Source organism: Anguilla anguilla, chromosome 12 (genome assembly GCF_013347855.1).
Source record: "Anguilla anguilla isolate fAngAng1 chromosome 12, fAngAng1.pri, whole genome shotgun sequence".
Taxonomy (NCBI): Eukaryota; Metazoa; Chordata; class Actinopteri; order Anguilliformes; family Anguillidae; genus Anguilla; species Anguilla anguilla.
Window position 1 is genome coordinate 12,344,647 of NC_049212.1, and position 27,955 is coordinate 12,372,601.

General features: G+C 41.0%; 2 protein-coding genes, 3 non-coding genes and 1 pseudogene across 5 annotated transcripts; 5 read left to right on the forward strand and 1 right to left on the reverse strand.

Annotated features, from left to right (window-relative positions):
* Positions 1 to 6,569: 6,569 nt before the first annotated feature.
* LOC118208951 (heat shock cognate 70 kDa protein) lies at positions 6,570 to 10,287 on the reverse strand. Its single transcript, XM_035383964.1, has 8 exons — positions 10,078 to 10,287; positions 9,576 to 9,781; positions 9,245 to 9,397; positions 8,572 to 9,127; positions 8,207 to 8,409; positions 7,784 to 7,982; positions 7,445 to 7,677; positions 6,570 to 7,142 (listed from the first exon to the last, which is right to left on the reverse strand). Exons 1-8 carry the CDS (start codon positions 10,280 to 10,282, stop codon positions 6,945 to 6,947), a joined length of 1,953 nt encoding a protein of 650 aa, XP_035239855.1. The 5' UTR covers positions 10,283 to 10,287; the 3' UTR covers positions 6,570 to 6,944.
* Positions 10,288 to 12,754: 2,467 nt separating this feature from the next.
* On the forward strand, positions 12,755 to 17,865 carry LOC118208953 (annotated as a pseudogene).
* On the forward strand, positions 14,311 to 14,407 carry LOC118210462. The gene has a single exon (XR_004761859.1). It is a non-coding gene; the product is annotated as a small nucleolar RNA SNORD14 (small nucleolar RNA).
* Positions 14,774 to 14,870, forward strand: LOC118210463. Its single transcript, XR_004761860.1, has one exon. It is a non-coding gene; the product is annotated as a small nucleolar RNA SNORD14 (small nucleolar RNA).
* Positions 16,458 to 16,554, forward strand: LOC118210464. The gene has a single exon (XR_004761861.1). It is a non-coding gene; the product is annotated as a small nucleolar RNA SNORD14 (small nucleolar RNA).
* Positions 17,866 to 19,067: 1,202 nt separating the features above from the next.
* Positions 19,068 to 27,208, forward strand: zpr1 (ZPR1 zinc finger). Its single transcript, XM_035383744.1, has 14 exons — positions 19,068 to 19,322; positions 19,772 to 19,933; positions 21,672 to 21,762; positions 21,963 to 22,033; positions 22,134 to 22,220; positions 22,818 to 22,940; positions 24,186 to 24,254; positions 24,386 to 24,452; positions 24,646 to 24,716; positions 24,836 to 24,925; positions 25,469 to 25,579; positions 25,967 to 26,056; positions 26,187 to 26,252; positions 26,655 to 27,208. The coding sequence occupies exons 1-14, from the start codon at positions 19,200 to 19,202 to the stop codon at positions 26,766 to 26,768; spliced, it is 1,335 nt and encodes a 444-aa protein (XP_035239635.1). The 5' UTR covers positions 19,068 to 19,199; the 3' UTR covers positions 26,769 to 27,208.
* Positions 27,209 to 27,955: the final 747 nt, after the last annotated feature.

Consider the following 27,955-nt stretch of genomic DNA (forward strand, 5'->3'; position numbering starts at 1 on the left):
TCTGCGTGCGTGCAGGATGTACAGCTTCATGGGAGGAGGGCTATTCTGTGCCCGAGTGGGGAATGTGCTCCTTATCATTTCCATGGTGACAGATTACTGGATGCAGTACTGCCAGTCAAGCAGCTACATGCATCCGGGCCTGTGGCGGTACTGCTCTTCAGTAGGTGCTTCACCCATACAGAAAGCATCGGTAAGAACAGGAGCAGTAGGTGTGTAGTGAATTATCAATGCTGAAAATGCCACCATCTTAGCCATACTGCTAGTGAGCTAGCGATGACCTGTCAGCCTGCAGACAATCTTTTGAATGTGCTTGTGTGTGTGTGTGTGTGTGTAAACAATGAAAGGATTGGGCTTTCTGCTGCTTGTATTACCCCTTTTCCCTACCCCAATATATTCTGTGCTAGTGAAGGATCCCTCTCCCTATCCCGCCAGGAAAACTATTACTGTGTGTGTTAGCCAATCACTGGGGTTGAGCACTTTATGGTTGACGGCTGGTGTTTGTCGGATGAAGAGCCATTAGACTCGAAACATTACTTTCTGGTTTTAATAAATTCACTATACTCGGGAGCATATGCAGTATAGAGTATGGAATCTTTCTTTCGACTGCTGGTGTTTAAAATGGGTTTCAAAGAAAGGGAAAAGAGCAATGCCAGACCAGAAAGTGCTTAGCTCTGGTAATGTATAATATGTGGCCCTGCTCCCAGGCTAGCCTATTTAATCTTCCAGCTGCGCTTTGTCCTTATCTGTTAGCCCACAACTAACCGCAAATTTATTTGCAGTATTCATAACATACTGTGGGAGGCAGATAAAATGTTGCTTACCTAAATTTATCGGTTCAAATTTAAGGCCAGATGGCAAATATGCAGCAACAGTCTCTTGCATAAACTGATTTTAGAATGAGCGGAAGAAGAGATTGCCTTGGTTTTCAATTTGACCGGTTTCCATTTTCAATTTTTATAGAGGTTAGGGCATTTTGTTTGCTCAATTATCAATCTGAATTGAATAACTTGGAGGCATTCAGTCAACTGCCTGAATTTCAATTAATAACTTAAAGCAGTGTTATTCCATATAATATTTGGGAGTCATTCTATTATGTACGTAAATTAATAATAGAAGCTGTTCAAATTTTAAGCAAGCTCATGCTCTACTGGAAACACATAGCATACACGGTATCTGCCATATTTATGCATTCAGTTGCATATTTATGCATGCAGTTATTGTATGGCTACAGCATGCTTGACTTTGCAAACTGTTTCTTCAGTGTTCCAGACTTAAGATGTTTCACATGTTTAATGAACAAGCATTTGCAAAAAATAAAAAATAAAAATATTTTCCATTTTTACAGCCAGATCTTATAGCAGTGATCTCAGTTCAACTCGAGCATATATGAATTCCACCCATGCCTTCATCATCCTATCTGTCATGGCATGCTTTGTTGGCATCATCATTGGCATCATCACTGCCATTCATTACTCCTCTTTCTACAGGTTTCACAAAACCGTTTCTGCAGGCATATTGCTTTTCTTCTCATGTGAGCGTTTTATTTTTCTTTTCATCCCCCCATAACTCCTCACCTGTGGTTCATCTCCCCAGGTCCATAAATATTGACTCATTAATTGTTTTGCAATGAAAAAGTAACACTTGCATTAAATTACAAAGTTAAGGGCAAATATTGATTTGTTTCAGCCACCGATTGTGGACTGAGCATTAAAGTTGTGTAAAGTATGTGAGAGCTATTTATCTGGTGTTTTCTGAATAATAATTTTGCTATTAACCATCTAAGGTGTATGGATGCAAAGAGGCCTCATATTTCCAAATCAGATTTTCTAAGCCCCTTTGTCCTTTTTATCGTTCTAAAAAAGAGAACTTTCTTATTAAAATTCCCTGAGTGTATGCTGTGTTTACAATCTGAATATTAAATATAGACTGAATTTCCATCCTCAGTTTTATAAAAACAATCTACAGTAACAGAGGTAAAAATAACTTTGTGTTGTGTTGTGTCGCATAATGATTTCTGGAAAAGGTAGATTGTCTGGGTGCTGGCATGTGTGTGTTTACATTTGTATATTACCGTATGAAGAATCATGCCTATGTACTCAAAAATGTATTAATAAGCTACATAAGCTGTTTCAATTGCTTTTGAAAATCAAGACATTTTTTGAGAATCTAAATGATCTGTTTAGCCAGAATGAAAAGAGAGAAACTCAAAGCTAAAGAAAAAACAGATGATAAAACAGACAAAAATGCAACTTGTCAGTTAAAGTTTATTACAATAATTTGTGAATCAGAGAAATAATGTGGAGTTCTTTATTTTTCCCTAAGCTTGAAATCATTTGGCCTCCAGGCACCCTCTGGTGTTCATATGTGAAACTGTTACAGATCTCTTCACTTTTTAAACAGCACAAACTTCCTTGTTTAATACTCAGTCACACAATACATGCATGGAAATTATTTGATATCTAAATTATATGTAACCATTAAGCACACACTCTTATCCAGTGTGACTTACAAAAGTATATCAGAAAAGGTTTAAGCAAAGAGCAGGGGTACCTAGGTATGAGTGTTGCAATGATAATAATAGTCATCACATAAACCAACAGCATAAGGTTAAGTTACATGCAAGTATTATTAGGCCTGAGTAAATGTTCACATTTGGGGTTTATTAAACCACGTTAAAGTGTGTACAGGCGTGTTTTTAGTCTGGCAGTAGAGGCTGTCCTGACTGTAGTGGCAAGCACGTGCACAGATAGACCTCAAGGGGGGCTTGAGCCCCTGCCCTTTTGCCCTCTCACTTTGCTTTTCTTTAGTAATGCCACGGACAGTAGGCTAGTCCGTTTGTTTAGCCGGTTGCTTCAAATGGGTGGTAGTGGCACGCTGCTAATTTTAAAAATGCAAAAAAAAAAAAAAAAAAAAAAATGCAGTAGCCTGCTTTTGCATGTTATTGATTACTCAGAACTTAAAAAGGGAAATAGGATTTGGCGTCACCGGTATTATGGGCAAATACACCTAAATGAAAGGCAAAATACAATGGGAAATTGGAGATTTATATTTATAGACGTAACACATGTAATAAATTAGTCTGTTTAGTGTGTGTGTGTGTGTCTGTGTGTCTGTGTGTATGTGTGTGTGCTTGCGCGCCTGTGTGTGTGAGTGAATGCGTACCGTATTAGCAAGTTTGTGGCCATGCTGAGTGGTTTATCCTCTCTTGTGATGCACAAAACATGTTACTAAATCATGCTGCTGTAACTGTACTGTATTTCTCAAATATACTCAGAATAACAAAATGACACAAGACATGAAAATAGATGGAAGTTATGAAATCCTCAAATCAGGCATTTCAGAGTGGCACAGCTTATCTAATCTTATTTAAAGTTACACTTGTAGTTTTTTGCCTTAAAATATTATAAAATTTATTTTGACGGCACAAAGTAATGGCTAAATGATATTGAATCACGTTCTCATAATATATGTAGGCAGCTTGCAATGCAACGTCTCCATCACCATTCAATTATAGCCTAATCATTTTGTGCTCTGGGTCAGAACAGTGCACTTTCATTAACTTGCTTTCATTTTGAAAAAAACAGAAGTTTACAAAATGTAAACAAAGACAAAAAAGAACATTGGTCTACTTTTTAATATAAGTTGTATTCACAGTGAGCCAAATAGGTAAAACTGCTTCCAGGTCACTATGCATGTCAGTAAATGTTATACTATGCCGCTGTTTTGGTCCGGTTAATGGTGAACATGCAAGTAGTTAATTTTGCTCATCTGCTGGTTGCAGTGCAATGCCAAGAAAAGAGAGATTGAGGAAATGTGTTTATAATATTGCATGTGCTTTGTGACAGTGTTTTGTGTTTAGTTATCCCTGTTCCTGGAATAAAGGTAAAAAACATTGAAGACTAAACTGTATGTGATGTCTGTGTGAGATGCTGTTGTAGTGTTGTTGGGGATATTATCTGTAGAACATGAAAATGTCTGGATAAGTTTATTGGGTCCAAAAATGAATGACGTATTACTTTAAGGAAATATGTTTCAGAAGACCCAAAACAGGGCCCATATTATGAACATAGTGTGTGATTATGAACAATTATGAACGTGGTGTCGTGTGGCAATATCAGGATAAAAATAGTGGGGATGGTGCATGGGGGGTGGAGGTTGCCCTTTTTTTTCAATTGAGCCCCTGCCCCCCAAAATGTCTGTGCACGGCCCTGTGTAGTGGGGAGCTCATTGTATTTGGGGGCTGGGGGGGTGCAGGTTATGCTAAATGCTTGAGGTGTACCTGTACCTAAATACAGAAAGGAACACAACAAAACATCAGTTCAGTGAGTTATCATGATATCTATGGTGGCCATGAAGCAATATGGTTCCTATGACTATGCCATAGCTGTTTCAAAACAGGATGGCCAGTTAAGCTTATCATTTGCTTCATGAGATTGCATAAACATGAAATGAACATGAAACAGATCTTGTGCCTCTTGCAAATTCAGGCCTTTTGTCTGGCCGACAAGTCCAAGTCCTGGGAATTACATCATTGATGTCCTCCCTGGACTGCTGGATTTCTAACCAAGAATAAATACATACTTTCCTCTTGAAGTGCTCACAGATTGTACTTGAATACGGCATCCATTGTCTCATTTCCTGACGGCCCTGGAGAGAAAGACATGCGCAATATTACAAAAAGGATTTCATGAAAATAAAATTATCCCAGACTCTTATCTGTGTTTCCTATGATGCAGACTTTTCTACACTGTAATGAACAGTGAAATAAATATAAAAGGAAGATATTCAAACACACAGTGCCCCCCCCCCCCCCCCCAATTATTCACACCTTTGGTAAAGATTAGCAAGAAGTACAAGATGAACAATACAGGTAATGAGCTACATTGTATTCTCAAATTAAATGAAAAATTATATGCTTTCGTGCTGATTCTCAGAGAAAAATATTTTGTTGATTTTGACGATTTATGTTTGATGATTAATTATGATCTGAATGAGGGAAAACTGGATTTGGACTGCATTTGTCCACGCCCAATCTGAATCACATCCAGAAGTAGCCTGTGCCAGATTCCATCAGAGTCAAATTCGAAAGCAATCTTTCCAAGCATGCATCCTCTCGTATTACCGACTGTCAACTGACATTCAACATCCCATAATAAGACTGCTGGAGACATGAGACGCCCTATTGCAGAGTTGGTCGCCTGGTCAAATGGAATGCGGGAGAAATGTGATCTTGGCCTTGCGCACTGAATCGCATAGAAAGCATGAACAAACAATTGCATACGTTGGATGTTTGGAAATGCGCCATGTCACCTGTACATTACAAGTGCATTCAAGATCTCGGTTGCTGAGTGTAGACCTTCATCTCTCATTATGTCATAAGCAGACAATGCTCTGATGAATGGAGGTGAAGGGATTGTAGGCAATCGACCCTGTAATGATCATCTGTGATGATCACCGTAACACTTTATATATGAGCAAATACACCCCACTAAATTTCTTTTTGTTTGTTTTGTATTTCGAGGATGAGGGAGGGGGGTTGCTGTGAGTGATTAGCTGTCTGGTTGAGTGCAGAGGAAAGAGCCACAGGCCTGCTGAATTGGTGCTTTATCTAACACGGGGGCACCGGACTGTTAAGTCGCAGTCTGGGAATACTTTCGGGGACGGGTAATCCTCATTTCGTCTCAAAACGCTCGTGCGACTTCGAGAAAGTGGCGTTTAAAGGCTGCAGCGCAACAGGACTCCATCTGCTGTCGTCATGCTCATTACTTTTCATCGCAAAGTACACAACGCACAGATCATAAACATAACGATAAAACTATTACTGCATAGACGGCATGTCCTTTTTCAATTGGAAAAAAAGATATCAGGATAGAGCCATTAAAAGTGACAGGACAAAAAATGCATTGGGATTCACTTTAAATTCTCAGGGGTTCTGTGCAAATTACAACCCAGAAGACATTATCTTTCTCCCTCCCACAGTATCATGTTCCACTCACCTGTCACTGCCATTTGTCTGGGGTTCCTAAGGGACAGCAGCACTAATTGGAAGAAGCCAAATACGGAACTTAAAACAAAGCACGTAAACGTTAAAAATAACCTCCATCAGAAAGCACCTGTCACCTATCAGTCATAGCCAAGCCTAGAATATGCCTTGAACAAGCCCACACAAGTAAAAGCTACTATCTTTTCAGAGAAAGGGTTGACAGGACACTGTCTGCATGACATGATAAATTGTGAAAACAGGAAATGAGCTGTAAAATATTGTTCCCCATTTTGAAAAATGCAATATTAACTGAAAACGAAGACAAGATCTAATTACTGGAATTCCGATAAAATAAAAACCAGCATTGGCAGTGCGATTCCAGGATAGGAGACCAAATCATTGGTATTTGGGCATCAAAGCTGTTAATGCCGACCAATCAAATCCTGTTTTGTGCTGTCGGACACTTCTCAGTTTCCAGGTGTGTAATAAACTTACATTAAGTTACATTGCATTGACAGACACTTTTATCCAAAGCAATGTACAATAAGTGCATAAGTACTCTGAACAGTTAAATTTACACAAGGGAGCATGTTCACAACATTTCTTTATTAGGTAGCTTTAAAAACATGTTAACAGTGCAAATGCAAATGCCAGAAAACATGGCAAATTTACAGTAATATGAATTTAAAAATAGACAGGCCAATACAGTACTGTAGCAGAACAACTTGACAAACAAGAATAAATAATTTAACAAAGAAGAAGTGCCCAGGTTTTAGCAGTGCGACACGTTATAATTTATATTATACCAACGTAACACAATTTAGGAATTGTTATCAAATAACTCAATATTCAAGCTTTCTGAAAGTATTCCGATACATGCCATTTCAGTGGAAATTAAATAAAATACTCTTTAACTGGACTGCCAGCAGTAAACCGTCAAGAAGCAGGACCATGCAGAAGCTTAATCCACTTCCTCGATAGTTGGTCCAGAGGAGCCTCCTCCTCCAGGCGCCGCCCCCGCTCCTGGGAAGCCACCGGGCATCCCGTCGGGCATCCCGCCTGGCATGCCGCCAGCACTCTGGTACAGCTTGGTGATGATGGGGCTGCACACCTTCTCCAGCTCCTTCTGCTGGTGCTCAAACTCATCTTTTTCGGCCGTCTACAGAAAGAGATGACAGGAAATGAAACAAATCTACAATCTACAATACTGAACTTAAAACTAATCTGTACTGGCAGACTGTCTATAAACTATAACTCTTAAAGTACTGTACAGTACAGTAACAGAATTTCAAAGCATTCAAAGTTCAATATTTCAATACCAACCGGATCATCTGGTTTGAATACTCAACACTTAACTACTATTTGTAGGATCAATGATTTACATTTCAGAATTACATTAAAAAAAAACCTCTAATTAACACGTTGTTAAAACAAAATACAATAAGAACATAAAATGGTCACCTGATTCTTGTCCAGCCAGCTGATGACTTCGTTGCATTTGTCCAGGATCTTCTGCTTGTCCTCATCGCTGATCTTGCCCTGCAGTTTCTCATCCTCCACAGTTGACTTCATGTTGAAGGCATACGACTCCAGGCTGTTCTTAACAGAGACTTTGTCACGTTGTTGGTCGTCTTCTGCTTTGTACTTCTCAGCCTCCTGGACCATACGCTCGATGTCCTCCTTGCTGAGTCGACCTGATTAAGCAGAAGGTAAGAAGATCCTGTTTAGGCATTCTAACTTCCCAGACAACCGGATGACTGTTTGAACCCCCCACCACCCCATAAAGGCTCAGTCCTGTACCTTTGTCATTGGTGATGGTGATCTTGTTCTCCTTGCCAGTGCTCTTGTCGGCAGCAGAGACATTCATGATGCCGTTGGCATCAATGTCAAAAGTGACTTCAATCTGAGGAACGCCGCGGGGTGCCGGGGGAATGCCAGTCAGCTCAAACTTGCCCAGCAAGTTGTTGTCCTTGGTCATGGCTCTCTCACCTTCATAAACCTGCAGCAAGAATTATGGGTAAGGACATTTCACAAAAATGCATTTTTCCTGAAGCACTTGGACTGCTAGAATTTACATTTGAAAAAATAAAGGCAGTGATATAAAAGGAAAAGTGTGCGTTCGCTCAGACATCCAAGGATGTCTTGCAACCTCTGGTGGAAACTACGAATGATTTGGGAATCATCTTCATCACAGCGAACAATTCAATTTGCTCTCCCTCTCACCTGAATGAGCACACCAGGCTGGTTGTCGGAGTAGGTGGTGAAGGTCTGGGTCTGCTTCGTTGGAATGGTGGTGTTGCGCTTGATCAGGACGGTCATCACCCCGCCGGCTGTCTCAATGCCCAGGGACAGAGGAGTCACATCCAGCAGCAAGAGGTCCTGGACATTCTCAGACTTGTCACCGGACAGAATGGCAGCCTGGACAGCTGGAACGAGCAAGAGATACGATTTGTCAACAAATCAGCACACCACAATATTCGCTCAGTTTCCAGACAGCCAAGAAAGGAACTAGAATGTTCCTAATGCAAATATAACTGTTTATGGGAGCAGATTAGGCTATGGGCCATGGAATATGTTGAGACCATTACCTGCACCATAGGCTACAGCCTCATCGGGGTTGATGCTCTTGTTCAGCTCCTTGCCATTGAAGAAGTCCTGCAGCAGCTTCTGGATCTTGGGAATGCGGGTGGAGCCGCCCACCAGGACAATGTCGTGGATCTGGGCTTTGTCCATCTTGGCGTCGCGGAGGGACTTCTCCACTGGGTCCAGGGTGCCGCGGAACAGGTCGGCGTTCAGCTCCTCGAAGCGAGCCCTGGTGATGGAGGTGTAGAAGTCGATCCCCTCGTACAGGGAGTCGATCTCGATGCTGGCCTGGGTGCTGGAGGACAGGGTGCGCTTGGCCCTTTCACAGGCGGTGCGGAGACGGCGAACAGCTCTCTTGTTGTCGCTGATGTCCTTCTTGTACTTTCGCTTGAACTCGGTGATGAAATGGTTGACCATGCGGTTATCGAAGTCCTCTCCTCCCAGATGGGTGTCTCCAGCAGTGGACTTCACTTCAAAGATTCCATCTTCGATAGTCAGGATGGAGACGTCAAAGGTGCCACCACCGAGATCAAAGATCAGGACGTTTCTTTCTGAACCGACCTAGAACATAAAGTGTTTTAACGGTAAACTTGCTATCCACAGAAAGACCAGTCAGTAACAGCAAGAATACAGATGATCAGAAAACATTATTGCATTAAATTAATTGAATGAAATTACCTTTTTGTCCAAGCCATATGCAATTGCAGCAGCTGTTGGCTCGTTGATGATACGCAGCACATTAAGACCAGAGATAGTTCCAGCATCTTTGGTAGCCTGACGCTGGGAGTCATTGAAGTAGGCGGGCACCGTGATCACAGCATTGGTAACTGTCTGCAGTAGACAAGTCAGAATGGTCCCTAAGTCTAGCACACAACCGTACACATACTTTAACTACTTTGTACAATTAAGCAACTGTTACGTGACAGTTGTAGGTTATGATACTTAAAAAATAAACAAATTCATTTATTAAATTAAATAAACTTATGGATAAACTTGGAAGTCCGCTCACTTTTCCAAGGTAGGCCTCAGCAATCTCCTTCATTTTCACGAGCACCATGGATGAAATCTCTTCAGGGTAAAAAGTCTTTGTCTCGCCTTTGTATTCAACTTGGACTTTGGGACGGCTAGAATCGTTGATAACCGTGAATGGCCAGTGTTTCATATCTGACTGAACAACTCCATCATCAAACCTGCGACCAATCAGCCTCTTAGCATCTGAAAGGGCAAAATGAAAGAGTAAAGCAGTGGCAAACATTAAAATACAAAAAATTAAATTGATGCTTTCATTGATTAACTTTTGTTTACATAACAAGCACTCCTATAATTGATACAAGACACCTCTAATATTTCAGCCCTAAAATGATAGTGAAAGCAAATCTCCCAGCAACAAGTCATTATTAATACAAATACATATTGGACTTTGAAGCAGTTAGTACTAATGGTAGTGGGGAGAGTCCAGCCTCAAGACATTACAGAGCACAAATGAATTGTGCGACTGAAATTGAACTTACCGAACACCGTGTTTGTAGGGTTCATTGCAACTTGATTCTTTGCTGCATCCCCAATCAATCGCTCAGTATCAGTGAATGCTACGTAACTGGGGGTGGTCCTGTTACCCTGGTCATTGGCAATGATCTCAACTTTTCCATGTTGGAAAACTCCTACACAAGAGTAGGTGGTCCCAAGGTCGATGCCGACAGCTGGCCCCTTTGACATGTTTTCTAAAATATAAAAATATACAAAATTAGACCCTGGGGCAAATGATGGCGTATGAATCAATTAAAGACTGGCCTGATATTGACTGAAACACAGCTGATAACGTTACTCTAGAAGAACAAAATGTGACGATATAATGGAAGGGATCCCCTACCTAACTAGCTCATGGATACCACGTTTTCAAAAATTAGGTTTAGTTAGCACAGTCAAACTAACCAGAAACAAAATATTTCGTCAAACTACAATACATACTCCTGGTGAGTTAATTTCAAACACATTATTTAATGGAATAATAAAGAGGAAAATCGCGAGCACCACCTTAAACTCCAAGTTGACCGGTATAACACTCGACAACCGCTAACGTCATTAGCCACAGCGTGAGGGTGCAGCTTTTCTGTACGTGCTGGTTCGAGAATTTGCTAGAACATGGAATTCATTGTTTAACGGTAGCCTTTTATCTAATCCCCTTAGCCAAGGAATGGTGTAGTGTCGCCAGTTAGTTTGTTCCATGACAGCAAATCCCTATCAATTAAATGATGCTCTCAAGTGTAGAGGGTAAACGTAATTACCTATGTTTTACTCTCCCTCAGGAGCATCATATGTCTGACTACTACTGTAATGTATGTAGGGCTACTGAACGCTGGTTATGCATCGTCTTGGTTCGATCATAAACTTGCATATTTAACAGCCAGTCTGGGCAAAAAACTAGTACAGTATATTCTCATCGTTCTCAACATAACATTGCTCCCTACCTGACACAGATGAATGAAGTCCCAGATATGTCAATGCATGTTCCAGATAATTTTCCTACATGTGAACGCGCATCTGCCTAATTTACTTATTTAAATTCATTCGCTAATTGTAGCAAGCGAATATTAGAACGAGCAAGGTAGTTAACCAGTGTAACCAAGACGATGTAAAACACAGCAGTAGATTGAACCCTCGTAGCATTTAGCTACAGAGCATCAAAGTAATTAAACTAGATATTAAACGTTCGTTAACCGACGAACAGTGGCAGCAAAATCGAATAATAAAGTCAACAAACATCAGAAAACAAGTGTGGCCATTTCGTGTCTAACCATATCTACTATGTACTTATTTATGAGAATGAAGGATTCAAGCTATGCTGAGTGGATACTCACTTTCAAATACTAACCTAACTAAGATGTATCACGGCTCTCCCTGCAGGTGGAACTTTTCCCTTGGCGTCTACCAACAATGCAGTGAGTGAGTGTGGTGGAACGGGAGATAGAACGCTAATGAATGGTCGAGAACAGTCTAGAACACATCTAACTATACAACCAATTACACGACAGAAAATATTTTCACTGACAGCCAAGAGAAACCAATAGAACCTCACAATTCGACCGCCAAGGATGGTCTTACACTGTTGACCACTCCTCTCGAGTAAATACTATATGGATAAAAGACAATCGTGCAACAATAGCTTTTTAAAGACTTAAAATGTATAATGCTCCCATTATTCGTCCAATGCTTTTATACAAATAAATTGCATATTTTCGGGGTTTGTGTTTACGGCTGATAGCACGTTCATTGGTAATAAACATATTTTAATAACGTTTATTTTTTTAAATTATATTATGTATTATTTATTTCCATAACGATTTAGCCAGAATTGCTTTATTACAATCTGTTGCACGGGCCACCGTGGCAAAATACATATGCATGCAAAAAATTATTTGCATCAAACTGTGTCAAACCATTATCTTTTAAGAGGACTGTGTCTTACGTAAGTCTTTGGCAGGCAATACAGCGGCAGACTTTACATGATGCCCAGATGAACAGCCAGTGGCTGTTCTGACGGTTTCAGAAAGCTTTTTTACCGGTAGGCTGGAACCAGGGCTTTGTATAAGCAATATCTGAAACCCAATGAAGGAAAATATGCACATGGGAGACATTTGCACACCTTGGAAGGTTGGAGAGCAGCTGATCAGCAGCATGCTGTGAATCATCTGAATACAGAATACCACGATAACGTGGATACTCTTAAATAGCCAAACATATCGCATAAAGCTTTATCTCCTAAAAATCCAAAATAACAACAGAAATGAGCGCTATTCAAGATGATATATTGGAACTTCCGGTATAAGAACACCTCCCCCACCCCCACCGGGATAGTGAAAAGAGGTCGATAGCAAGGGCTGCCAGTTCAGCGGTTTAATCCAAACAAACCCAAATGTAACAGAGTGCCTACTTGTGGGGCAGGAGGCAAACTGACACGTTCTACCCACAAACTGCATTCGTAACAGAAACGTGTTTTCTGAGTCAACACAGCACAATATAGTTTTATGAAAATGAATAACTAATACTTGTTGTATTGTGTGCATTTCAAAAGTGTCTATTTTCTGATAAGATGGAAGTTTGGTCATTTCCCAAGAGTAACACTGTTTATGGAACTGTTAACAACCGGCTTTTATTTATCGTTATGTGTAAGGTCGGGTGTGTGCGCGCCTTCGGGGAAATGACGTCATTTGACTGAATTTCACAAGACCTGGCAACCCTGGGTAATACTTAAGCGAGCAGCCGCATTTTTCTCTCTCTTTCACTGCGCGACGCGGAAACAGCAAGCAGCCAAGTAAAGACCATCAGCACTCCACCTCATACAAGTAAGTTTTGTAATCTAGCTAACAATAGCTTAATAAACAACAGTTTTCTGTTCTTTGTTTTAAAATATCATTGAGACAGGGATTTAAATAGGCTAACTTTATCTAGCCGACAGACGCGCCCTTTTTAATCTTTGTACGAAAGCCTTTGTTACCGCCAGTCAGAATCCCAGTAAAAGTAACTTGGCAAATTAACACGGTTGACATTTTCAGGTACTTCAGAAGAAGGGCGGCTATTTTCTTACAAAAAGTTGGGTGACTCTCTAACTAGCTACTTTCAGTATTGTGTTAACGTCACTACAGGAAATGGAGAAACCGAAGATTTCGTTTTAGCAGGATTTCTAGCGAGATTGATAATTACTTGGCTTTGTTTGAGCTAAGGAGCAAAGCATATTTTGATGATTTAACATTAAATCTAATTCCATATGTGGTAAAATTGAGGTGGTAAACGTCGTCACCCAAGATTCGCTAACATCCACTATTATCCTGGTTTCTCTTTCACTAGGCCAGGATTTGACAGTGGCTAGCTCGTAGCAGCCGGCAATAGCGCGTGTTCTACGCGAAGTGCTATATTTCCGCTTAGCTTCTTCAGAATCGTACCAACATATTTGCTAAGCACATATATACAAGGTGAATTGCAATTCGCTGCATCACACTTATACCAAATATTTTGAGCATATGTAACAAAATGACTTGCGGAAGCATCTGAGAGCACGTGCTGGTCATGAGTTTTTGCCGACTTCCGTGACCTTTGATCAGACTGTTGCGCAGGACAAGCTTTCATAAGTACAGTTGGTTTAAAGTTTGTTAATTTGATAAATGTTGCCATATTTAGAAAAGGTCATTTTTGTGGTTTTATAAAGATGTCCGTTTTATTGTGTGCTCACCAGGCGTGTTTAATGCAATTTAGCACGTGTAACCTTTTATTCCATATTAATCCGCGGTAACGTTAACGAGAATGGTTGACCAATACCTGTAATTTTTCAAGAACGGGCTTTTTATTTTGAGTTTCGGGCCGTTTTTGTAGCTAACAAATACTGTTATATCTCCTTTGCCACAGTAACCATGTCTAAGGGTATAGCAGTTGGGATTGATCTGGGGACGACCTACTCTTGCGTAGGAGTTTTCCAACATGGCAAAGTCGAGATCATTGCCAACGACCAGGGGAACAGGACTACACCCAGTTACGTAGCCTTCACTGATACTGAGAGATTGATTGGCGATGCAGCGAAGAATCAAGTTGCCATGAACCCCACAAACACGGTCTTTGGTAAGTTAATTTACTGTCGTTAACTTCATTTTTTTGGTTCTTAAAGTATTCTCTGCATTTAGGGACAGAAGTGTGGACCTGTAATTCTTTAATTTGTACTTGTAGAAACAAGTAATTGAGGTTATACTGGTTGCTCACTGTGATGAAATTGATTCCTAAGTCATTCGTAGTTTCCACCAGAGGTCTCAGGACCAAAGATGGTTCAAGTACCTTCCTTGGATGTCTGAGTGAGCCCAGTTGCATTTTTGCACCAATGCAGTTTATAACTTAGAAATTTGGATTTTTAAAATAATTAATTTATTTTACAGATGCCAAGCGATTAATTGGCAGAAGATTTGACGATCCTGTGGTTCACGCCGACATGAAGCACTGGCCATTCCAAGTCGTTAATGACAGTGGACGGCCTAAATTGCAAGTGGATTATAAAGGCGAGACCAAGTCTTTCTACCCTGAGGAGGTCTCTTCAATGGTTTTGGTGAAGATGAAGGAAATTGCTGAAGCCTATCTTGGAAAAGTAAGTTGAACACCAGCAAACACTAGGATTCAGATAAATGAGTGTATACATCCTACATCCATAATCATGAAATATTGAATTGTTCGCTGTGATGAAGATGATTCCCAAATCATTCGTAGTTTCCACCAGAGGTTGCAAGACCAAAGATGGCCTATGTACCTTCCTTGGATGTCTGAGCGAACGCACACAACTGCCTTTATTTTTTCAAATGTAAATTCTAGCTGTCAGTGCCTCAAATGCATTTTTGTGAAATGTCCTTACCCATAATGCTTGCTGCAGGTTTATGAAGGTGAGACAGCCATGACCAAGGACAACAACTTGCTGGGCAAGTTTGAGCTGACTGGCATTCCCCCGGCATTAACATACATGTTTCTCTCTTTCCAGACCGTGTCCAATGCTGTTGTAACTGTACCAGCTTACTTCAACGATTCTCAGCGGCAAGCTACAAAGGATGCCGGGACCATTTCTGGGCTAAATGTACTAAGAATTATAAACGAGCCCACTGCTGCTGCCATTGCCTATGGCTTGGACAAAAAGGTAATTGGTTTTTCTTTGGTCAGATTTCCCATAATCATGAAATATAACTGGTGTTGCAGTTTGGCAGATTAATGTATAAGCATTTGGATATTTCCATCAAGGCAGTAAAAATAATTGAATTGAGTTTTTGCTTCAGAATTGGTGAGGTGGATTTTTTTTTCTCGAAAATGAAAATGCAGTGTCTTGTGTTTCTGGACTGCACATTAAAATGCGTTCTGCGCATTTTACGTTCTAGGTTGGAGCAGAAAGAAACGTCCTGATCTTTGATCTTGGTGGTGGCACCTTTGATGTCTCCATCCTGACTATCGAAGATGGAATCTTTGAAGTGAAGTCCACTGCTGGAGACACCCATCTGGGAGGAGAGGACTTCGATAACCGCATGGTCAACCATTTCATTGCCGAGTTCAAGCGCAAGCACAAGAAGGACATCAGCGACAACAAGAGAGCTGTTCGCCGTCTCCGCACCGCCTGTGAAAGGGCCAAGCGCACCCTGTCCTCCAGCACCCAGGCCAGCATCGAGATCGACTCCCTGTACGAGGGGATCGACTTCTACACCTCCATCACCAGGGCTCGCTTCGAGGAGCTGAACGCCGACCTGTTCCGCGGCACACTGGACCCAGTGGAGAAGTCCCTCCGCGACGCCAAGCTGGACAAAGCCCAGATCCACGACATTGTCCTGGTGGGCGGCTCCACCCGCATTCCCAAGATCCAGAAGCTGCTGCAGGACTTCTTCAATGGCAAGGAGCTGAACAAGAGCATCAACCCCGATGAGGCTGTAGCCTATGGTGCAGGTAATGGTCTCAACATATTCCATGGTCCATAGCCTAATCTGCTCCCATACTGTCCTATTTGCATTATAATGATTGGAATTACCATTCACAGCTTCCGTCAGAGCTTGAACAATTGTAGAACATTCTAGTTCCTTTCTTGGCTGTCTGGAAACTGAGCGAATATTGTGGTGTGCTGATTTGTTGACAAATCGTATCTCTTGCTCGTTCCAGCTGTCCAGGCTGCCATTCTGTCCGGTGACAAGTCTGAGAATGTCCAGGACCTCTTGCTGCTGGATGTGACTCCTCTGTCCCTGGGCATTGAGACAGCCGGCGGGGTGATGACCGTCCTGATCAAGCGCAACACCACCATTCCAACGAAGCAGACCCAGACCTTCACCACCTACTCCGACAACCAGCCTGGTGTGCTCATTCAGGTGAGAGGGAGAGCAAATTGAATTGTTCGCTGTGATGAAGATGATTCCCAAATCATTCGTAGTTTCCACCAGAGGTTGCAAGACCAAAGATGGCCTATGTACCTTCCTTGGATGTCTGAGCGAACGCACACTACTGCCTTTATTTTTTCAAATGTAAATTCTAGCTGTCAGTGCCTCAAATGCATTTTTGTGAAATGTCCTTACCCATAATGCTTGCTGCAGGTTTATGAAGGTGAGAGAGCCATGACCAAGGACAACAACTTGCTGGGCAAGTTTGAGCTGACTGGCATTCCCCCGGCACCCCGCGGCGTTCCTCAGATTGAAGTCACTTTTGACATTGATGCCAACGGCATCATGAATGTCTCTGCTGCCGACAAGAGCACTGGCAAGGAGAACAAGATCACCATCACCAATGACAAAGGTACATGGGTGAGCCGTTGTGAGGGGGGTGGGGGGATTCTGGAATTTGACTTGATGTCTTAAGCAAATTGAATTTCTAATTGGGAATTTTCACCCCTTTCTTAATCAGGTCGTCTCAGCAAGGAGGACATTGAGCGTATGGTCCAGGAGGCTGAGAAGTACAAGGCAGAAGACGATCAGCAGCGTGACAAGGTCTCTGTTAAGAACAGCCTGGAGTCGTATGCCTTCAACATGAAGGCAACTGTGGAGGATGAGAAACTGCAGGGCAAGATCAGTGATGAGGACAAGCAGAAGATCCTGGAGAAATGCAACGAAGTCATCAGCTGGCTGGACAAGAACCAGGTAGACTATTTTTAAACCAGCTTAAACCTGTATGTATGGATGGTTTTTTTTTTTTTTTGGCCTTCCCTTTTGTTATGTTAAAGGTACTTTACATGCTGCATTCTACATTTGTCTGGGAAAGGTCTTGAAACAAACCTGTTCATAAAATGCAAGTAAATCCAAGTGCTGATCAATGTTCAGAATATAGAGCTCATCTGCTTTGTGTTTGAACGTTGAAGTGCGATGCGTGAATCTTAAGTTTGACGTTGTCTTTGTTTTGTAGACTGCTGAAAAAGAGGAGTTTGAGCACCAGCAGAAGGAGCTGGAGAAGATCTGCAACCCCATCATCACCAAGCTGTATGAGAGTGCTGGTGGCATGCCCGGGGGGATGCCAGGTGGAATGCCTGGTGGCTTTCCGGGGGCTGGTGCTGCCCCTTCAGGTGGTGGGTCCTCCGGACCGACCATCGAGGAAGTGGATTAAACAAGTCGCGTGGAAAAAGTGTGAAACCCCAGTGGCCCAATCTGTCACGTGAGGCTGGCTGTCGGCAGAACTCAAAATGGCTTGCGTTTGCTTGCATAATTTAAATTTGTGTGCAATAAACCTATTTGGTTCTAGCTGAAGCCAGCCTTACTGTTTGAGTCCTGGTGCATAAAGAAAAATAAATAAATTAATAAATAAAACTTGTGGTTTCATTTCTGTGGAGTCTGATTGTGAAGATCAAGTTAGTGGTTTTGTTCAAAGCATTCCATGTACAACATTAACACCAGTTCTCAGAAATTCAAATTCCTTCTAGTCAGTTACACAATCCATCCCTTGCTAACAGTGAATGGCTTATTTTTGGTTATAAAATTTACGTGGTATAGCACTGGGTACCTGGTGTACAGTCAGCATTTGCATTTTGAGAACAAACTAAAATTTGGTAAGCAATATCCAGATTTTTATTAAGCAAAGAAATTGAGCTGTCAGTGGGGGCATGTTCTCAGTGTTTCACAATACTAATTATTTTAACTGAAAATTCTCAAACTGCTATTCAAATATTAAACTTCCTTTTAGACTTGTCTAGTAAAATCATGATCTTTAGAGGTTGGATAATTAATTTGCAGGGCTAGCTAGCCTAATTGTTGGTCATGTAAGGAAATGGAACGGCATTAGTGAAATTGAACCATCTGGGAAGGCGATTTACGGTGCAAATGTCACAATTCAATAGGCACACGAGAACCACCAAGAGCGGCTAGTATTACATTTCATACTAAATGCAGTTATTTATGGTATGCTATAATTCCTACAGTAAAACTATATGAAATGAATTGCATGTAGTAGCTGGACACTTAAAGTTCCCCATAATCTTGAGGATTCTGGTAGAATTTTCAATATAGTTTAAAAGAAGGGATAGTTTGCATTAAATTACCAATATGGGGCCATTTTGAAATGCTAACAGAAAACGTAAAAGACTTAATCACCTGACAAAGTACCCATTTGTTTAAGGTAATGGAAAATAATTAGCTAAATAATACAAATTATAGTACATTTTTTATTTTCAATACCACTTTTCAATATATGCACAATGCAGTTACAAAATGGTGTCGTCAAAATATAGCAGGACTGGCTGTGCTGAGGGATTCAACCATCAATCCTGAACGATGTGGCCGCAAAATTATACTGCAGTAGAAGAGGGGGTCTCATTTTTGGGAAAACGTTCCATTGTTCTCGTTTCCTCTCATCCTTCCCTTCCTTGTTTACCGGCGATGTGTTCAGAAGAAATTATGGTAAAGAGGCAAGGCAAGGTAAGATCATGACAGAACATTCACAGCCCCAGTTCCCCGAATCCCGATGAGCCTCTTCCCTGAGTATATTGTAGAATGACGTAATGGAAAGTGGACGTTCAGTTTCCGGTTCAGGCCAGGCAGACAACGTGCAGGAAGACGGAAGCGTCTAGAAAGTACTAGCGAGTACTGTTCAGGCGGCGTGGCGTTTGTTGAAATACTACTGGTTATTGTTTTCTATTATTTATCCCTTTGGTTAAGTCATGTCATTAATAGAAGAGGACGATGTACGAGGTGGAAGGGGTGTTTTTAAAGACATAAGCGCAGAAGACGATGACATGCAACCAACTATTATCGAGAGTCTGTGCATGAACTGTTATGAAAATGTAAATTGCCTTTATGATTGCTTGTACTAGGATAACGTTTATTATTGCTTTTTAGCTTTGCTGTCTTCCGCGATTAGCTAACTGTAGCTGTTTTAACCTAAACAATTTGGTGAATGAACGTTTATTTGGGTTTCGACACGAGCTCGTTAGCTAACTGGCTGCCGATTAACTTCAGTGACAGCAGTGGTAACTTGACATGTCGCTTAGCCCAATAATATTTTGTTCGCTGCACTTGTCGTATTGCTAATCTGTAGCACAGATACAATTGTGGGTCTAACTTGGTACATATCTATTGTTAATGTGATAACGAAAGCTAACATCTTATGTCCAACGTATGTATGGTAGTTAGCTATTTTATTACTCGAAGTGTCTTTGAGCTTGGCAGGTGTGACTAGAGTGGACAACAACGTATAATGCATCTGATGTGTAGCAATATGGGTTTTATGTAGGGAAGCACCCGTTTGTTGCTGACGAAGATTCCCTTCTTCAAAGAGATCATCATAAGCTCATTCACATGCGCCCACTGCAACTGGTCCAACACAGAGATTCAATCAGCAGGTCGAATCCAGGACCAGGGAGTGACATACACCCTCCGTGTTAGATCGAAACAGGTAAGTTAGGCCAAGGACGTTTATGAACCTATACGACCGCACACTGCTGCATGCTTTGATGATTTGGCCACAGTCCCGTGTAAATGCCTTTCTCTTGATTTTCTTCCTGTATACATCATTGGCTAAGAGATTGCAGACAGCAACAGGGCTATGGGGGTATCATTGTCTGAAATATAAAAATAATAAATATATTCAGGGGATCCACACATAAATGTAACCGACCCACTAATAAATAGCCAATCCACAAGAAAATGTAGCTGGCACACATTTGTGTATCGCCTGTCGTTTGCATTTATTTGTGGATTTACATTTCTCTCTGGATTTTTGAGACAATCCTTGCTGAAATAGGATTTTTTCACTGAGTCTAATCCAGCCAATCAGATTTTTAGATATTCATTCGCTAACACCCACATTACAATGACCAGTCACTGCACATATACACTTCAGGATTGTGTTGTATACATAGACATGCATATTTAACTAGGCAGGCAAGCACGCCTTCAGCTAACCTAAGCTTGTGAAGTCCCGGAAGTAAGCCTGTAGTGTGCATGATGAGGGCAAAACATTGGAGCTCCCATTAAAGTAAATGGAGAATATCAAACTTCTGAAGGCAAAATAAAACGTCCCTGATGGTGTTTTGAACCTTGATTAACGACCCTGTGTACGCTGTATGGTCGTTTAGTGCCAAGACAACCATTCCATTGGGAAGATTGCAGTAATGGCTATCTCTTTGTTCATCAAATGAAGCCTACAAACCTTGAACCAAAGGTTTGGTTACAGCAGTTTTCGCAGGCGAGCGGTTGTCTTGGTGCTACACGACACAATCCTGAAGTGTATACGTGCTGTTATTGGTTGGAGTAATGTTGCCATTAGCAAAAGGGTGTCTTAAAATCCGATTGGCAGGACTAGAAAAAAAACTTGTAGATTTTTTGCAAATCGTCCCACCTGGATTGTCTCAAAATACCACAAATAAATGCAAGCAACAGACAATGCACAGATGTGAACCAGTGGCATTTATTTGTGGATCGAGTACATGTATTTGTGGATTGGCTACATTTATCCCTTGATCAGTAACATTTATTTGTGGATCCACTGTATTTATTTGTGGATGTCTTGTATTTATCTGTGCATCAGCTACATTTATTTGTGGATCCATTGCATGTTTTTGTGGATCAGTTACATTTATTTGTGGATCGGTTGCATTTATTTATCTTTGATACAATAATACCCCCATACAGGATGTTCAAGTGCTAATTGTCGATTTATAGCTTTTAACCAGTACCTTCATTAATATAAACAATGAGCCAGTAATTCAGATCACTTTGAGCTTCTTTAATGGCAGACACTGCTGTGATCGAAGGACTGATCCTACAAATGTTTTGTAGAAGGGACACAGGAGTTCCAGGGGAACTGACACACTTTTATTATGGCCTCTAGGGGGCAATGGCACCATACAGAACCATTGTTAGGGTATGCGTTACATTACATTACATTTAGCAGACACTCTTATCCAGAGGGACTTACGCAACTTTTTACATAGCATTTGCGTTGCATTTATACAGCTGGATATATACTGAAGCAATACAGGTTAAGTACCTTGCTCAAGGGTACAAGGAATCAAACCTGTGACCTTTAGGTTACAAGACCAGCTCCTAACCAATTATACTTCTCTGCCGCCTGCAACCTGCAGACTAAAGTCAGGATGCATACTATGCATACTTCCCTTTTGTTTTTTCAGGACTTGAACCGAGAAGTAGTGAAGGCAGACAGCGCAACTACAAGAATCCCAGAACTGGATTTTGAAATTCCTGCCTACACACAAAAGGGGTGTAAGTTACTTAAGTAATTTAATTTAAAACATACAGGATGGTAGATCTCCAGGAACGGGATTGGGCTAAGTAGGCTGGGCTGAAGGTTTTCTTGAGCAAGGAGTGACACATGATTTTCAAAAAAGTGGCGGGAAAAAATCACAATCTAACTTCCCTTTGCAGTCACTAACCTCTCCATCTCCCTTTCTTCCAAACTTCAGCGCTGTCCACTATCGAAGGCCTCATTGAGAGGGCAGCTACAGGCTTGGAGCAGGAGCAGCCCACACGGAAGGTTCTAGAGACTCAATACAATACAAATGAATACCTATTACTCAGCCTGTTTAGATGAATAAATGTTGCTTTGCTGATTAAGTGTTCATATCTCCCCACAGGCAACCGTGCCAGAAGTTGCTGAAAAAATTGACAAATTCATCGAAAAGCTGAAGAAGCTAAAGGATGTTGAACAAGAATTTACTGTGGTCAGTGCAGCTGAAGAAGAGTAGTTTCCATAAAGTCGTTTTGGATATCTACATCCAGTATCCCTTTGAGTACAGTCAAGCTAATCAAGAAGAAGGTCTTTGCTACCAGCCAGACACTGCCTAGATCATATTGAGCCGCATTGAAAATCATGTCAGCTGTTTGGAAACATTGGAAGAGCTACAGAACAGTGCTCATATTTAACACAATTTAACTTGTATCTGTTAAAATGTTTAGTTTTGAGAATTCAAGTATTTATTTTTAAGGAGAGCATGTTGTCGTCTTGCTTCTTAAAATTTTTTTTTTAATAAATAGGTTACTTTATTCAGACAGAGGGAAAGCAAGAAAGGGTTACAGAAAGAGAAGGGATCACAGTACCGAAAGTGCCATGGTGGGGAATTGAACAGTGCATTGAATTGTGGGGAACTATTTCATTGATTTAGAATTTTATACTAAAAAGTATTATTTGTAATTCACTAAAACGGAATATCATTGGAAGTGGATGAACACTTCAGCAAGGCGCTATTTAATTTTTTTTTGCTCGTAATCGATTCATAGTGTTGGTGCTTTTCCACCCCCCACCCCTCACCCCTCATCAGGTGATTGATGACCCGTCTGGGAACAGTTTTGTGGAGAACCCGTTCGTCCCTCAAAAAGATGAGGCCCTCTCTGTTACACACTATAAGAGGACACCTGAACAGGACGCCCAGCTAGGACTAAAGGTAAGGGATCCAGTCAGCACAACATACTCCCTCACTGTCCTGGGTGAGTTAGAAGTTAGATCTAAAGTGTTTTTCCATGTTATCACACCCTCTGAAATAGCGGTGTTTAGTCTTATCTGATAAGGGCCAGTGTGGGTGCAGGTTTTTGTTTTATCGCAGCACTTTGACATCTGATTCAACTAATTAACCAATCATGGTCTTCAGCCAAGACCTTGATAAGTGGAATCGGGTGTCTTAATGATGCGCTAAAACAAAAAACTGCTCCCATATGCCGGCTCTTTTCGGATGAGATTTGACACTCCTTTGCAAACCCATTCTTAAATATTGGAGCGTCACAGTAGATTTGGATTTCACAAAAGATATCAAATTTCAAAGGGAAAGTGTATCACTAGTGGTGATGTCAGTCTGTTATACCTTTATGAATTTAATGGATTTATACCAATGTAGTTGCTTGCATGTATATATATATATATATGTATATTTAGAAAAGCATTTTTAACATGCATTTATGGACAAGACAGTCCTGTTTATATAAATAAAAAAATTAAAAAGAACAACGACAAGCGGTTCTTATGTGACATCTTTTGAGACGTCACAAGGAAGCCTTTGAAATTAAGTGGCTGAATGCACACATTTCTTTTTTGTTTTTTTTGAACGCCACAAACACTAAGATGCGGACGGCAGCTGCGGTAGTGAGTGATGGCTCGCTCTCATACGGCTGTCATTCGGCACAGCCGCCACCTGCGCAAAGCGGTTGTAAATCTGGTGGCTGTCACTGCAGAAGTGCAGATCATCTCATTTTCACATCCCGGTCTTTCAAACACAAGTCCGTCTCCACTTTTTTTTTCTTCTGTTTTTAAAAATTTTTTATGGGCTTTTCAGCTTAATTTTTTTAATGTTTGTTTTTCTTAATTTTTATGGCTTTTCTCTAGATTGTTTCGAAAAACCCTTTCACCTGAGAGATGTGCGACAAGGGTCGCGTGGTTGGACTCGAACCGCCGACGTCGCGGCTCGTAATGAGCACGTGGACAGTGCTCTACTGACTATGCCACGAGACACCCCGCTCCCTCTCCACCTTTTAACTGGCTTTTTCAATTAAGTCCAGGCTGAATATGTTCATGTGGACTGGCCCAGAACCTGTTCATTGCACTGTGCTGCCATAGATGTATTCCTCCTCCTTTTCCCTTAAAGGGATGCGCAGAATTTCCCTCATGTGCTGATGCAGAATTACGCATCATTTTGCAGGCTGACGATGGTGCAGAAGAGGACACTGAGGAAAAAGCTGGCAGTGACATTGACGCCTTAAGAAACGAGGTCAGGTTGTGAACGTTTACGCAAGTATTTAGATACTGTAATGATAAGACTCAGACGTGGCTGTGTTTCCCGTTCTGAAATGCTTTCCTCTGTCCTCAAGCGACTGCTTTTCCTCCCTTTGTCTGCTTCAGGTCCTGATGTTTAACACCAACTGTCCGGAATGCAATGCACCTGCGTCCACAAACATGAAGCTTGTCCGTATCCTTTTGTGTGTGGGGGGGGGGGGGGGGGGGGGGGGGTAAAGGTGGAGTTGGAGGAGGAGGAGGAGTTTTGTCGTATTGATGGAATCAAACTGCCTTTCACTTTGTTTAGAAATGAACAGTGACGCTGGAAGATATCTCCAGTGATATTTCCAGATATTTCCATATTTATCTCCTTGATCATTCTCCAGAAATACCTCACTTCAAAGAAGTTATAATCATGGCGACCAACTGCGACAGCTGTGGACACAGGACAAACGAGGTAATCTACTTGTTATTGTCACGTTTGCCTCACGTATAGTGAAGCAAATGAATAACAGAGATGAACTTCAGTGTTACTGCTACCATTGAAGTTGGAACATGGCAATCTCTTTTTTGAAGGTAAAATCGGGTGGAGCTACAGAAGAGCTGGGAACCAAAATAACCCTTCATGTCACAGACCCCTCGGATATGTCCCGCGACCTGCTGAAGGTAAACCTTACCACATTAATTTATTATACATAACTGGTTGTAGACTGCCTTTGAGTGTAAGTTGACATGTTAATGTAGAAAACTGATAGATCAATCCAGGCAATAGCTTCTTAATATGCTTACAGGAATATGATCACTGATATATTTCATGAATCATGATATTATTCACTATTTAACAATTCAATATACAAAAAGTATTTAACATTTTTTGTTTTAACATTATACCTATTACAGAATACTATTTTTGAATCAACTGTGGGGAAAAATGACAATTAAAGGAATTGGCACAGCAAAAGAATAAACCTAAACATCGTATGGTGAAAATGGTAAAATGGTGATTGGAATGGAATTTGAAATTCCTTCTTTGAACGAAGGCATCACTGATAGCATTATTATACAATAGATTCAGTTTTTATGCCTCCGTCAGATTGGAGTAGGACGTGTAACTGTGACGCATGTAATCATCGTAAGGACTATTCAAGAGGAAGTGCAGGAAGGGGGTGGGGCCTTGGTGTGTAATGGCCGTCTTTGTGTCGAGTTCAGTCAGAGACCTGTCACATCATGATCCCCGAGCTGGAGTTCGAGCTGGGCATGGGCGCTGTCGCAGGGAAGTTCACCACCCTAGAGGGCCTCCTCAAAGACATCAAAGACCTGGTGAGTGGTGAGCTCCTGAGCACCTGACCATTAGCTAGCAGAGGCTATCTGGACTAAACCAGATCTTCTGCTCTGCGATGATGAAAATTATGTCTCATCCTTTGAAGCTGAAAGCACAGATTCTAAAGACTAACTAGATAGGCAGCACTACAAAAAGGTTTTCTCCAATCCTGTCCCCAATTTGAACTGCCTAGTTGAAAATGTATATCAGCACTCTTTGCTGCAACTTCTGATAGATTCAGCAGAGCTTAGACAAGCAACCACTTAACAACAGTATTTTGCTTACAGGAATTTTTATGTACTTTCATTATACATATTGATTTTAGGCTATTTTGGAATAAAAAATTTTGATGTTTATTTTTCTTCATTTTTATGGCTTTTCTCTAGATTGTTTCAAAAAACCCTTTCACCTGTGGAGACAGTGCAACCCCAGGAAGAGCTGAGAAAATAGAACTCTTCGGAAAGAAGATTGACCAGGTGATGGGTGGTTGTATTATGAGCAAAATGAAGGAAACTCACTAAGTATGTTTGCTGTCGTGCAAAAAAGTGTCATGTTTGCATGACATCTGTAAATATATTTATCTGTAAACATCTGTGAATATTTCAGATTATGGCTGGCGAAATGGATGTTCACGTCATTCTAGATGACCCAGCAGGGAACAGCTACCTGCAGGTAAAATCCTCTTATTTAACCCAGCATTAAAGGAGCATTAAATGTGTGTATTTTTATCAAAAATGTATAAAGGCAACTATATGTGCCATATTGTAGACTGCACACTCGGAAGAAAAGTAAGAAAAGACCTTACTGCTTTTGTAGCTGTGTTTAATGACAAGCTCAGATGCAAACAATACATTTATATATCGCACCATTTCTGTTCTTCACCAGCTGGTGCAGAAGAAAGTCCAGTTTCAGCATTAAACGATGAAAATATTGTACAGGTGATGGCAGGGAGTGCTTCCTTTAAGAGACCCTCACTAGCATGCGCTACCGTAGAATGCGTTATTGAACAGAAACGCGGTTCCGGAGGATGCGGAGGAAAGGGTTATTTCTCTTAAGACGCTTTCCCCTCGGCAGAACGTGTACGCTCCGGACCCGGACCCGGAGATGACGGTGGAGAAGTACGAGAGAACCTTCGAGCAGAAAGAAGATCTGGGCCTGAACGACATGCAAACCGAGAACTACCAGTAGCCCCGGGGTCACCGCCGGAGGAGCGCGGACATCGCGCTGGATAAAGTGTGTCATCTCTACGCCTAATACATCGCTCACGGTAATCATCTGCAGCTGGAATGAATGACTTTGGGATTTTGGGATACAGAGGTTTTTTTTTTTGGTTTTTTTTTCCCCCTGCTCTATAATTTGTAATCAAATGGATAATCGTGAACATACATGAGGCTATGTATAAGAACGATGAGAAATTTAGCATACGCTATGTGTAAATATGTATTTTTTCCCCCACTCTGTACATATAACGGTAAAGGTCTGTTGGACTGCGGTGAATAAATTTTATGTTCGCGCGTATATGAAATCATTTTCATTCCATTTAACGAGAGAAGACTAAAGATTGTATCGTTTTTTGTTTGACATTAAAGAAAGGATATGTCAAAATAAAAGTTATTTTTCTCCCCAGATTTTCTGCATGGCATTTTGTTACTCAAGCTCTGAAAGGAACACATACACATTTCCTGGTGTTTTGGTTGGTAAAAGTGCTAGAGAGGGTTGAGGTGGAAGACCCCATGTTCGGTCTTAAGATGTGTTCCTGGAATTTCCTGAATGGTCTGCGCCAACCAAAAACCCCACATCCGCAAATTAGCAACTAAATAACTGACAAAGATGCACCACCAATTACCAGGCAAAAGCAAACCAAGTTGTGACCTGCTGATATAACCAACTAAAACTAGAGATGGACAGAAATTAGAAAGTACAAAATAATAACAAGAAAATCAACACTAAACACACTACAAACAGATTTTTCAAAATATATAATGGTACAGTATATACAGTGCCTTCCAAAAGTATGGGAACTGTAGAGTGAAGTATATTATTTTTGCAATATACTTAAGGCATTTGGATTTGAAATCAAGGAATATTGATGAGACCAAAGTGCAGACAATAAGCTTTTATTTAATTATATTTTATATGCATGTGTAATCTTACAGTAATGGCTGTTTTTGTGTTGTCACAAAAAACCACTCAGCCATCACTGATGGAAAAAGATGTAGCCACCATTTGGCACATCCTAGGTGTTCAGAAACCATGATGTCAAGTTTTCAAAGTTCCATTTGAGAAGTCCATTTTTGGTTTTAAAATTTTTTCCTCCGTTTGCAAATTGTTACAAAAGATGCAATACCATCTATGAGCTTGAACTTTATTTATTT